Source organism: Hypomesus nipponensis, chromosome 22, assembly GCF_054491055.1.
Source record: "Hypomesus nipponensis isolate SF chromosome 22, ASM5449105v1, whole genome shotgun sequence".
In the NCBI taxonomy this organism is placed as follows: Eukaryota; Metazoa; Chordata; class Actinopteri; order Osmeriformes; family Osmeridae; genus Hypomesus; species Hypomesus nipponensis.
This window is the reverse complement of record NC_140382.1, coordinates 15,266,206-15,279,464: the sequence shown is the minus strand read 5'-3', so window position 1 is coordinate 15,279,464 and position 13,259 is coordinate 15,266,206. Positions and strand designations below refer to the sequence as shown.

Here is a 13,259-nt window from a genome sequence, read left to right as displayed (position 1 = left end):
ATTAATAAATTAAGATATGTTGGTCTATACCCACATGTGCTTTTTCAAATGTTAGTAAATGGGGGGGGGGGGGGGGGGTTAAATTACAAATCAGGAAGTAATTTTAACATTATACCAATTCTCAAGTGTCCAATTTACCTGGGAAAGTTAGGTCAACCTCACATAAAAAAGTTATGTTGGTAAACTGATAATTGAATATCCTAAACATTAAAGAAAAGCATTCATTTGACATAAAAATCATGTTAGTCTAGCAAATGAGAATCTAATATGCTGAACATAAAATAAATACTTCAATTAATATAAAAAAGTCATGTTGGTTTAACAAATAATAGTTTAATGTGCAGAACATGAATATAGTATATTGTGTTAACATAACTTTAATATGTGCAACCGATGTCCATATTATTTTTATGTAAATCCAACAGACTTTTTTTTTCAGTGTATACTACCGGGATCTGACAAGCACACAGATTATCCAAATATAGGCTAATATGCACATCATACAGAATCTCGAATCGCTCTGATTATCACGTTCTGTCTAATTCGTTGGGCCGTGGCCAGCGCAAGCTGTCACCTTGTATCAGATACGGACTGCCACCACTGGAGCATTTGTCTAAGAATTCTTGCGTGACACTTTAAGAGGCTTTGTAGCGGAGATATGCTTTGATCTTTTTACCGACCGGGTCTCGTTCGGCAAACACTCCTAGAGCTCTGATATATTATGGGATTAGGAGAATGGGACCAAGAGTTGGGAATGCTATTTGGTATTAGCCACTCATTCATCCCAATGCATAAGTCATAAGTCAAGGCCGTTGAGACACGACAGCTTCCAGTAATTTAGATAGTTCTGTCTCTCGCGCTCTCTCTCTCTCTCTCTCTCTCTCTCTCTCTCTCTCTCTCTCTCTCTCTCTCTCTCTCTCTCTATCTACTTCAATATTTGTAAAAATGTTGCGTCTGTGCGTCCTTACCTAAGCAGCATTGCTATTTCCCACGCGAGGAATCCCCACACCGCCACCGAATCCAGTCGTTTTCGTGTCATTTTAGCTCCGGAGTTGCGCGGACACAAACCCGCCTCTGCTTACCTCTCTCCGGTGGCACGCGCCGACTCTTGACTTCAGCACCTTGGACAGCGCTCCAGCTGTTTTCGCCACAGTTCAATAAACTGCAAGCTCGAGGCGCACGGTAAATACAAATGCATAGCACTGTCGGGATTCCTCATAATCTAACCGACAGCTCGAGCACCAAACCGTTTCTAGCACGAGTATAACAACATGAAGGCATAGTCACTCAAACACACGCGGCAGGTAAAAAACGGTTTCTCCCTGTGATACCGGAGAGCGCGCGGCAGTTGAAACGGTTCTTGCTACAGTCACAGACATTCTAAACGGTCGTGGCGCGCGGGGGCAGTGAAGCCCCGCCCCTGGTCCGTTGATCGACAGGCCCATCCTCCACTCCACTTTATCAATCTGCTGCCAGAAACGCAGCTGAAATTAGACTGCCTCATAGCATCCCCCCTCGTCCTCTCGTCTCTCTTCTCCCTCTGTCCTCCCTGTCACAAAAACCACAGGGATAGGGTGGCAGATCTGTGTTGTCGAGGGGAACAGGGAAGAGTAAAGATCTGTCATCACTAGGATACACTGAGAAGACACTATTCAGTATTTTAGGAGTAGACACATGTGCTGCTCCATCATCAGTCTGTGGGATAGTTTTGGACTACCCCGGACGAGGTCATCCCTAGGCTGGAGAATGGTCAGGGGTCTGTATGTGTGTGTGAGCGTGTGTGAGCCTGGCAGGCTGAAGGATGAATCTTGGCACTATTCACCCCGGGCTGTGTGTTCAGCCCAGCTGTGGAGAGGTGCATCTGGGGGGTACACACTCACACTTGCATACACACACACACACACACACGCACACAAAGCCCTGATATAGAGCACACACAGATGTGCACACAAAGCTTGTGCAAACACACAGATTGTCTCTCTCTCTCCTTCTCTCTCTCTCTCTCTCTCTCTCTCTCTCTCTCTCTCTCTCGCTCTCTCTCTCTCTCTCTCTCTCTCTCTCTCTCTCTCTCTCTCTCTCTCTCTCTCTCTCTCACACACACACTTTGTTCAGTCACAGCTGGGATGACCCTGTTCCAATGTTCTGCAAACTTGTTTTTGTCTAACTGCTCCAAAATCTGATAAAAAGTGTGTGTGTGTATGTGTAAACACAGGGTTCATCTCACTGCCTTTCAAGTAAAACCAGTTTCAGTTTCTCTTATTTTCCTCGCTCATTCCTCATGCTTTCCTTCTCTTATTTTTTCTTCCCGTCTACAACCCACTCCTCTCCTTGTCAACCTTCCTCCTCTCCTTCACTTCACCCTCTCCTCCTCTTCCTCCTCTATTCCTACTCCTCACCCCCAACTTCCCCCCCAACCCTTCCTCCTCCTCTCCTCCTCCCCCTCTCCTCGGAGTCTCATCTGAGTCATGCTGGCATATGGAGTCAGGCTTTCCACTGTGTGTGTGTGTGTGTGTGCGTGAGCACTTGTGTGTGTGAGAGTGTGTGTGAGAGAGTGGATATTGTGTGTGTAAGTGAGAGTGATTGTGTGTGAGTTTGTGTCCTTATGAATAATTTTTGTGAAGAAGTCTATGCGTGTGAGCATGTGTAAGCGACAGTATCAAGGAGTTTGTGTGCCTATTCATATGTGTGTCTTTGCCTCTGCCCACTTCGCTGTAGAACATTGTGGGGTCACCACAAGGACTGGGGGAAGGAAGAGAAGAGGGGAAGAGAAGGAGGAGAAGAGAAGAGGGGAAGAGAAGGAGGAGAAGAGAAGGAGGGGAAGAGAAGAGGGTGAAGAGAAGGAGGAGAAGAGAAGAGGGGAAGAGAAGGAGGAGAAGAGAAGAGGGGAAGAGAAGGAGGAGAAGAGAAGAGGGGAAGAGAAGGAGGAGAAGAGAAGAGGGGAAGAGAAGGAGGAGAAGAGAAGAGGGGAAGAGAAGGAGGAGAAGAAAAAGGTGGGCAAAAATGGGGAGACAGAAGATGGAAATAAAAGAACCAGGTACAGAGAAGAGGAAGAGAGGAGAGGGAGAGAGAGACGCGCGGGAAAGGAGAGAGGGAAGAGCGGGAGAGCAGAGAGAGAGAATAGGGGGGGAGAGAGAGGATAGGAAGAGCAAACAGGGATCTGCTCTGGTTGGATGAGGTTGTTCCCATAGATACTCACATATCTCTCTGTCATAACTTCAGCACATAAGGCCCGCCCCAAAACACACACACATACACACACATACACACACACAAACGCACACACACAGCTGCATGTTAAGTAGAGGATTGTGGAGGTGTCAGTGTTGGAGGCACTGGTTCAGTGGGCTTGGCTGTTTAATCCTCTTACTGACACACACACCCAGCCCCAGGCCCAGCTTCTACCCTGCCCCAGCCTCTACTCAGTCCCAGTCCCAGCCTCTACCCAGTCCTAGCCTCTACTCAGCCCCAGCCTCAGCCTCAGCCCCAACCTCTACCCAAGCCAAAGCCTCTTCCAACGTGGTCAAGACCAATAACAGGAGGTCTGTGAGTATGTGAAGGGTATGTGTGTGTGTATTGGGAATGTGTGTGTGCGTGTCACTGAAACATGAAACACTTCTTGTTCACACCTGAGAGAATCATCCTGCCACGCTTCCCTAAGCTGTGTTACTGGACCACACACACATACACACACATATATACACACACACACACACATATTAATAAATGTTGTAAAATATCCAGCAAGTTGTGAGCTTACCCATTAGACCACATTTATAATTCATGTACTCCTGTCTCTCTCTGAAGCTAATGCTAATGTAGCTCTTAATTCCTCTCTGGGATACTCCTGACTGACTAATAGACTAGCAAGCTAACAGGTTAGCAATATGACTAACTAACAGGCTGACAGGCTAATACTATTAAGGATTAACAGGCTAGCAGACTAACAGTCTGATTGACAAACAAGCTAGCTGACTTACAGTGTAAGGGCACATGCTTGTGCGGCGACCAGTGGCAAGACAACGCATGTTTGGGATTTTGGTTCAGATTCCCCTCTGTTAGGAGTAACAGTTACAGACATTCATTAATTCCCACTGAATACAGGGCCCTCTAATCCCTCTGCATCATCATAATCATCTGCACCATCATCCTAGTCTCTTCCACACGCATTTGCCCAACCGCAGAAGATCACCGCTGTATCGGGGTTAGGAGGGGACGTGACATGCAAGGGGACATCTATACATGCATGTTGCAGGATCACTACTCACACGGCACATCTTCTGTGTTTGATGTGGTTCAGGCATGTTTTAGGCATGTGTGAGCTGTGAGGCATGTACTAGGTGTGTTGTGGATATATTTGTTTTAAGTTTCAATTCTGTTTACTCATTAATATTAGTACTGTTCTTCCACATATAATCTGGCATGCAATTATAGTATTATTCTGTTCTATTATCTACTTGGAATGACAGAATGGAACTATCAATGTAACACAAACTCAGACAGATTGACTCTACAATGTGTGTGCGTGTTTGTGTAAAAGAACAAGAGGTAGAGCGAAAGAGGAAAGAGACAGTTGGTCCCATGCCAGTCTTCTATCAGCCTAATAGGACAGACCTGTCTAAAGCAGTGGACCAATCACTTGACAGTTCTCCAATGGGATCACACTGAGACTGATTGGGACAAACTCCTCCTCGCCTCCTCTCCGCTGCCCTTCTCTGCCACTCCTCCTCCTACCCTCTCATTTCCCCTCGCCTTTCCTTTCCTCTCTTTTCATCTCCTCTCCTCTTAACCTCTCTTCTTCTCTCCTTACCGCTCCCTTCCTTACCTCTTCGCCCTCTTTGCTCCTTTCCTTTCCGGGGTTCACCAGTGTTATCCATGTTGCGGCAGCAGTAGGGCATTTAGGACAGAAACAGATTATGTAATCTGTATCTTCAGGTCATTGAAGACTGTGGAAAGGTCTGCTCCATCCATCATTCATTAACTTCCCTCAACACGTCTGCATCCCCTCCTCCGTGTCCTCTCTTCCCTCCCCTCCTCCGTGTCCTCTCTTCCCTCCCCTCCTCCATGTCCTCTCTTCCCTCCCCTCCTGCATGTCCTCTCTTCCCTCCCCTCCTCCATGTCCTCTCTTCTCTCCCCTCCTCCGTGTCCTATCTTCCCTCCTCTCCCACCCCTCCTCCCTTACGTATTCCCCCATTACTAATGAAAGGAGTATGAATTAGACATAACCCAGCAATGTAACATGGTTAAATATGCATCTTCCCCAACATACATGTGTTGGCAGGAACTGAGAACCATATATGGACGCCAGTCATCAGTTGAACTGCTATTGGTGAACATGTCAACTCTGGGTCCCAGTGGGCCAATAGGATTTCTTCCTAATGGTTGCATTTACAGCCTGTATCGATGAGCTCCATTGCTGTTTGCTTGAACATTCCAGAAGGAACTGCTGTTGTTGTTGCTGTTGCTGTTGCTGTTGCTGTCGCTTCAGTGTGTGTCTCGGCCCCACCACACTAAACATGGTGGCCAGAAAGGTGTTCTGAGGGACAATGCTGTCATATGAGGGAGGCATAATTGTCGATGCTTGTTAGCGATGCACTAAAGTGAAATTAATGATTCATACCTGCTACAGTTTCTTTCCCTGCAGCTGGTCTCCCATCTGATTTGACTCGATGGAACCAGACAGGCGGGAGGAATCAATCAATAACTAACCAGCTACTACCTAATCATGCATACCAACCATTTACATTACCCTGCATATCAATCGGCTTCTACATTACCATACATACCAGCCAGCTACATTACTCTGAAGACCAACCATCTGCAGCATTATCCTGTTTCTCAACCGTAACAATCAACAAGCTAGTGAGAGTTGGCCTTGACCCAAAGCCTTGGCCTGAAAAAGTTCTCCCCCTGTGTAACCATTATTCAGTTGTCAAACCGCAGCAGAACACGTCTGGTTGGCCGAAACAGGAGAGCAGTAGTGCTTGATTGGCTAGGACCAGACATGTGAGTATCTGGTTGGCTCAGACCAAAATGTTTGGCTGAGAAATGTAAATATCAGTTTAAGAGGAAAGGATGTGAAATTAAAGTGAGTTAGTGTGAACAAGCTGAGAAGAAGCTCCCGCACAGCTTACAATCATTCTGGGGGAAATAAGATGTTCATGAATATTCATAAATGCTATTTAACATAGAGAGCAGCACCAGGGCCAATCACGCTTCTGTTGCATGAATAAATGATGACTGGCTTTTATAGTGGATCCCTTTATCCATTATGAGATAGTATATTGGAATCAGACTGTTATAAATAATAGAGAAAGCGAGAGAGAGAGAGAGAGAGAGAGAGAGAGAGAGAGAGAGAGAGAGAGAGAGAGAGAGAGAGAGAGGTGTGGGAGGTTTAATTTGTGTGGGAGAGCTTAACCACATAGCTGCAAAGTTTCACTATGAATGTTTAATGTGACATTAATGAGAGAAGTTATTATGTGGCTCCTCTTTGCTAGCTTAGCATAACGATATCCTGCTGCCTCTCTGCGCAACATGCTATATTGTTGTCTCTCTACTAGCTTAGCAACATTCAATGCTGGTGTCCTCTGATAATCTTGCAACTTATATTGTGTTTTCATAGTTAGTGAGAGGTTGAATCTGATAGCGTAACTAGTTTAGCTATAGAGGGGATACTGCAGTTGATATGGGTAGTGTAATGTAGGCCAAACAGCAACCACAGATTTATGTAACAACCACTACCGCATCATCTCACCCAATTATCTTTCCTTATGGAGCACTCTATTAGAATATCACGCATGATTGGTCCAAGCATACACTATTATTCAAATGAGATCGCACACAGAACAACTCCACTGATCTGCTTTCTATACACTAATAGTTATTAGCTATACTGCCTTGTTAAACATCCAAGACTAAGCTAACAGATGTTTGCTGTGCTTCGCCCTTTTATAGCCATCAGCCATCATGTCAACGCCGCGCACACACACATACACACACACACTCGGGCGCAGTTGCTAGACATACATTGACCGGATCACAATTCCATACTGAGCAGCGCTGGTTTTAGTTGAGCTGGGTTTAGAGAACTTCCTGCAGGAAGATCGAAAGAGAAAGGGATGTGGAGGGAGGGTGCAAGGGAGAGAGAGGGATGAAGGGGGAGGGTGCAGGAGAGAGAGAGAGAGAGGGTGGAGGAGGGAGAAAAGGTTGGAGGGAGAAGAAGAGAGTGAGCTGAGGACAAAAGACGTGAGAGAAGGTCAAACAACATCAAAGCTCATTTCTAAAAACATTAGAAATATTCACTGTGGAAGGTGAGTAGTGTATCGAGGGCTGGTTTGCTGCTGGAGGAACCTGATGGAGGGCTGCCCTGGCACAGGTCCGGCACGGAACAATGTGGGTGAGGACAGGAGAAGTGAGGATGAGAGAGAAGAAAGGATGAGTGGAGGGGAGTAGAGGAGAACAAGGAGTGGGATGAGAGGAGGGAATAAGTGGGTGAGAGGAGGGCAAGAGACGATGAGAAGAGGAGGGGTGGAGAGGATGGGAGGAGAGAAGAAGGAAGAGGAGAAAATGAGGGGAGAGGATAAAAGGAAGGGAGGCAAGGATGAGGGGATGAAAATGAGAGGAAAGCAGTGGAGGGCTATAGAATGATAGAAGAGCCTGACAGGAGAGGAGTGGAAGAGAGGATGAGAGGATGAGAGGATGAATGGAAGAGAGGATGAGTGGAAGAGAGGGTGAGAGGATGAGAGGGTGAGAGGAGACAACCTTGCTCCTAGAGGTTTGACCTTGTTTAGAACGTTGTTTGGTTGACAGTGACGTGTCTTAATTTAGACCCACCCCCCCTCTCTCTCTGTTTGTCTTCTCCTCCTCCCTCTCTTTCTTCCTTAGTCTTCATCTACATTCACTCCTCCCTTCTTTTCCCTATTTCTCTCTACATTGTTCCATGACAAAGTACTGTCTGCCAGTGAAGGCCCATGGTCTATAGCCATCAAGCTAACTAACTTAACCACATCCTGACACACACACACACACATACTGTCCATACGTATACGTACACACACACACATGTCATTGCTGATAGTGCCACAGTTTGATCCTAGATACCATATCCTGCTACCTGGGCAGGTCACAAACACCTGGCTGTGTACATAGGGATGCACTATTGTGTGTGTGTGTGTGTGTGTGTGTGGAGTAGGAGTGGTATAATTAGTTTATAAAAGTCTGGTTTAGTTCATTTGTAAATAGATGACTCACAATCTTTCTGTGTGACATTATGATTAAATACAGCAGACTAGACTAATGTGTTGGTACACACACATTTAACAGTGTGACACATTTATGCGGTGTCCTCTTTACCCTGAACAGATTTTGATAGATAAAGTGTGAGACAGAAAGAGAGAGAGAGAGAGAGAGAGAGAGAGAGAGAGAGAGAGAGAGAGAGAGAGAGAGAGAGAGAGAGAGAGAGAGAGAGAGAGAGAGAGAGAGAGAGAGAGAGAGAGAGATGAGAGAGATGGGTTGACAGTGGTGGAGCCGGGGAGTGAGGGAGACTGTGTCAGTGTGTGTGAGAGAGAGACAGGGGCTTTTGTCAGCCAGGAAAAATAGGATTATCACCGAACTGTGAGAAAGAAGGATGGAGAGACAGGGGGAGGGGAGAAGGATGGAGAGAAAGGGTTGAGTGGAGGCAATGGGTGGAGGGGGAGGGAGGTTGCTGCCATGGTTAGTGTGAATGTCTTGCTTCCATCTCTCTCTTTATCTCTGTCTCAGCTTGTCTCTATTCTCTTTTTCCTCCTCTCTGTTCTCTCTCCTCTCTCCTTCCCCTTTCTCCCCGTTTTCTCTCTCCTCTCTACCTCCTGCCAACAGTCAGCTACTTGAGATTGCCACAGCAATCTGAATTGGTCACCATGATCAGGTCCATTACAGGCTGGCACCTGGCAACAGTTGCTAAGGTTACAAGTACAGCCACCACGGGCTCCACATAGAAGCAGCAACAGTTTCCAGGGAGACTGAGAGATGGAGGAGAAGAGAAAGAAGAGAGGGGCTGAAAGAAAAAGAGGAGGAGCAGGGGGAGGAGGTGGAAGTAGAGGAGGAGTAGTGGTAGAGAGGAAGAAGAGCAGAAGGGGGAGAAAGTGGCATGGGAGGAGATTGAAAAGGAGGAAGAGCATGAGGGAGAGAGGAGGAGGAGCAAGAGGATGAAAAGGAGGAGAAGTAGGAGGGTTGTTAACTATCTCCTGGAAACTTCGACACCAGAAGACGTCGGAGACATGTAGATAAGGAGAGGAGACTAGAGGACGAGAGATGTGGAGAGGAGAAGAGGAGGATGGGAAAGGGATTTTCCATATTTCCTCTCTTGAGCCAGACCTCCTACTGGGATCTATCCACATGAACACGTTTCATATCCACTCCCTCTCTCCATTCCTCTCTCTCTCCCTCCCTCCATCCCTCTCTGTCATTCAATTTCAAATGCGGACATCTACCGCTTACGTTTGGCCTTGCATCACTGTGGAAACCTCTTGTATCGCCATGGTAACTTGCTGTATCTCCACGGTCTCCCAGCAGGAGAGTCCGAGCGACCCAGTCTCTATTCATGAATACACACACATGAAGGCATACACCCAGACGCAGACACACACATTCCCTCTCCTGGTTCTCCACCACGCCTCTTCATTATTCATGTTATAGGTATGGTATGGTTGGTCTCACACACACTCACACTCACTCACTCACACACACACACACACACACACACACTCACACTCACACTCACACACACACACACACACACACACACACACTCAAGCGCTCTTCTATGTCTCAAAGAAGAATTCCAATCAACAGCCTGTAACCTACAACCTCAGGGGGAAAACAACAGTTTCTGTGAATATTTATTGTTGCAAGGAAAAGTTAGAATTATCTTTTGCTGGAGCCTGTTGGCTATGCAATGGGCAATTAATACGATAAGTGGCCTTGATTTAACGATAGAATAACTCAACGTTTCACTGGTCCAAACCACCAAAGTGCTAAAAGACCAGGAGCATGCAGCCTAGGGGGTTCTTAACACATGCTGTACAATATATTTCAATACATTTCAATAAATGTTTTCTATCAGGGAAGGAGAACAGAGAGGAGAGGAGAGAGAAGAGAGAGAAGAGAGAGAAGAGAGAGAAGAGAGAGAAGAGAGAGAAGAGAGGAGAGAGGAGAAGAGAGAACACAGAGTACCATCAGAAAACTGACCCTTAACTCTCGAGGCACACGTGCACACACACAAACACACAAACATGCAAACAGACAAACACACAGACACACACACAAACATGTACAGACACACACACACATTCCCCTGTCCAATGGCTACAGTTCTACATGACTGTATGATTGAGAAAGGGCTATTCCGTGAGATAAAGAGTGACAGGCTAAATTCCCTTGTGCTCGTGTATATATACACCACCAATACTCGCTCAATACAACTTTTCATTTCAGCTTTGTACATCCCCTGTATCCATACATGTAAACCCGTCATCAGTTTCATTGTGTCCATTGGTGTCTAAGAACATAGCTGAGGACTGAATAGGGGGTTGTTAAATCTGATGCAAAATATTTGTACACACATCTTCCTTTCCTCTGTCTCCAGTTTTCAGTCTTTATCTCTCCATCTCTCTATCTCCCCCACACAGACACACAAACACAGTGACTGTATTCTGTAAATGGAAGATTGTGTATATGAGAAAGAACAATATAAAGTGAGAGAAGAGAATGTCTGACAGGCAGAATGTAGAATGTTTTAGGAGGAGAGGAGAGAGGGAAGAAAGGAGAAGAAGAGAGTGGAGAGAGAGGAAAGTAGAGGAGACACACAACTACCTTTCGTATAGACTAACACAAACACACACACACATACACATGGCCAGGTTAACTAACAGCATGCAGAGATTCCATTAGACTCTTGATCAACGCTTGATGCTCACCTCTCCTCTCCTTAACCTGCCTCTCTTTCTCTCTCTCTTTCTCTCTTTCTCTCTTTTTCTCTCTCTAAAGTTAAAGCTGGAAATAGGGGGGTTTGTATTTATTGTCATTGATTTTGGTTTGTTAGTTTTTTGTTTTGTTTTTTGGGGGGTTTCTTTTTTAGTTTTTTGGTTTGATGAGGAATTAATATTGTGTGGGAGTTTTTGTTTTGACGAGAAAGGTTTGATGTGGTGAAACAGCTTGGTTGGCTGGCATTTCTAACTTCCCAATAAAGGTATATTTAAAAGTTAAAAACCAAAAAAGTATTTCTCTCTTTCTCTCTTTCTCTATTTTCCCTTTCTCTCTTTCTCTCTTTTCTCTTTCTCTCTTTCTCTCTTTTCTCTTTCTCTCTTTCTCTCTCTTCCATTTCTCTCACTCTCCATACCTCTCTTTCTCTCTCTTTCCCCATCCCCCTGTTTACTTGATGAGCAGCATGCAACATGAGTAATTTAACGGTGGGCGTCGTGGTAACACGGCTCCTGCATTACCCAGCATGCCGTTGCAGAAACACGCTACACGTCTGTGTAACACGTGGTGACAGCAACGGAGAACGTTGTGTCCGACACACAAAGTCAATTATGAGAAAAGACGAACACGCTATCCCTCCTTCCATGAACGAGTACAAGACAAGATGAGAGAGGGAAGTGAGGAATGGAAGAAAGTTTTGCGTGGTTCTTAATTTAGCTGAGTCATGTGAGAGGAAGCAGGTATGGTCCCCATCGTTAGTCTCGCACACACACACACACACACACACAGACACACACACACACACACACACACACACACAGTCACACAAAGGTGCGGTCCACAATACTGTGAAACAGGGTTATGATAGAGTTGTGGAGGGAGAGAAAGAGGGAGGAAGGGATGGATGGAAAAATCATGTAAATTGGTCAGAGGACTGTCCCTAAGGGTCAACTGGCTAACAGGACGCACACACACACACACACACACACACACACAGACACACACACACACACACACACAGCATGATAAAGATGATGACAATGGCAGTAGACAAGTATGAGAAGAGAGGGAGCAGAAAAGGAGCAGAAGGAAAGTGGAGAGAGAACCATGAGGGTGGACAGGAGAGAAGAGAATGAGAGAACGGAGGTAGAACAAGGGGAATGGAGCAGAATGAAAGGATCAGGATGTTTTTATTCACTCGGCTGTCACTAGTAGTCAGTCTCTCTTTACCACTCTCTTTCTCCCCCTCTTTCTTTATCTCACTTTCTCCCTCTCGTTTTCTCTGCATCTCTCGCTCTCTCTCTGTGTTTCTCTCCTCCTCCCTTCGTCTGTCTCTTTTAAGGTGAGATGGGGATGGTGTCTGTCTCCCCCCTCTCCAGGACCAGATGCTGGGGCTGGAATCATGGAGGGCCGGCCAATAGGAGGCCAGAGAGAGGCGTGATGAGGGAGGAGCTCTATGGTGTTCCGGAACACGGGGAGTAGGTGAATTGGAAAAGCCATGTTTAGAACAGGATGGATGGAGGGAGGGACAGAGAGAGAGAGAGAGAGAGAGAGAGAGAGAGAGAGAGAGAGAGAGAGAGAGAGAGAGAGAGAGACAGAGAGAGAGAGATGGAAAACTGTCTGTGAACGTTTGACCTCCCAGCATGCTTCACTGACTGACAGACTTCTTTCCTACTTTTCTTCCCTCGTCATCTCTCTTTCATCCGTCCATCTCTGTCTATTCTGTTTCTCTCTCCATCCTTTCTCGCCCTCTCCATTCCTCCATCCTTCCCTCTCCACAAACCATGCTGCTAGCTGTGCATTCATCTTTTCATCCATCCATCCCTCTCTCCCCATAAATCATGCCATGTTAGCTGTGTATTCATCCCTCCATCCCTCCATCCCTCCATCCCTCTCTCTCTCATGCTATGTTAGCTGTGTATTCATCTGCTCTCCCTCAGGATGGATGATGCAACATTTCCATCTTCCATCTCGCTGTCCCTTTGGCTGCAGTAAACACACAGACATGGTCACTCACCAACACGTGAGTGTACACACATACACACACATGCACTTCCTCATATACACGTACATACACACATACACTCACATCTAAGTACACAAACACGCACACGCACGAACAAACGCACACGCACACAGAAACACAGACACACACACACACTCAGATACACCTAAATAAGATCAACACAGTCTCTGTGCTGAAGGGAAAAACATGACTCCAAACCTTTAAAATACTAATTTGCCCTGCCCCACAGTACCTGACACCACTCTATTTACTATTTTCAGGTTATGGTATTGGTATA

General features: G+C 46.0%; 1 protein-coding gene across 1 annotated transcript in view; it reads right to left on the bottom strand.

The window, feature by feature from the left end:
* glra3 (glycine receptor, alpha 3) overlaps positions 1–1,361 on the bottom strand; it is a 31,273-nt gene extending 29,912 nt beyond the window's left edge. Inside the window, exon 1 of the mRNA XM_084687510.1 lies at positions 969–1,361. Within this exon, the coding sequence (XP_084543636.1) occupies positions 969–1,039 (71 nt within the window). The 5' untranslated portion in view covers positions 1,040–1,361. The remainder of the gene's footprint in view (positions 1–968) is intronic.
* Between the last annotated feature and the right edge of the window lie 11,898 nt (positions 1,362–13,259).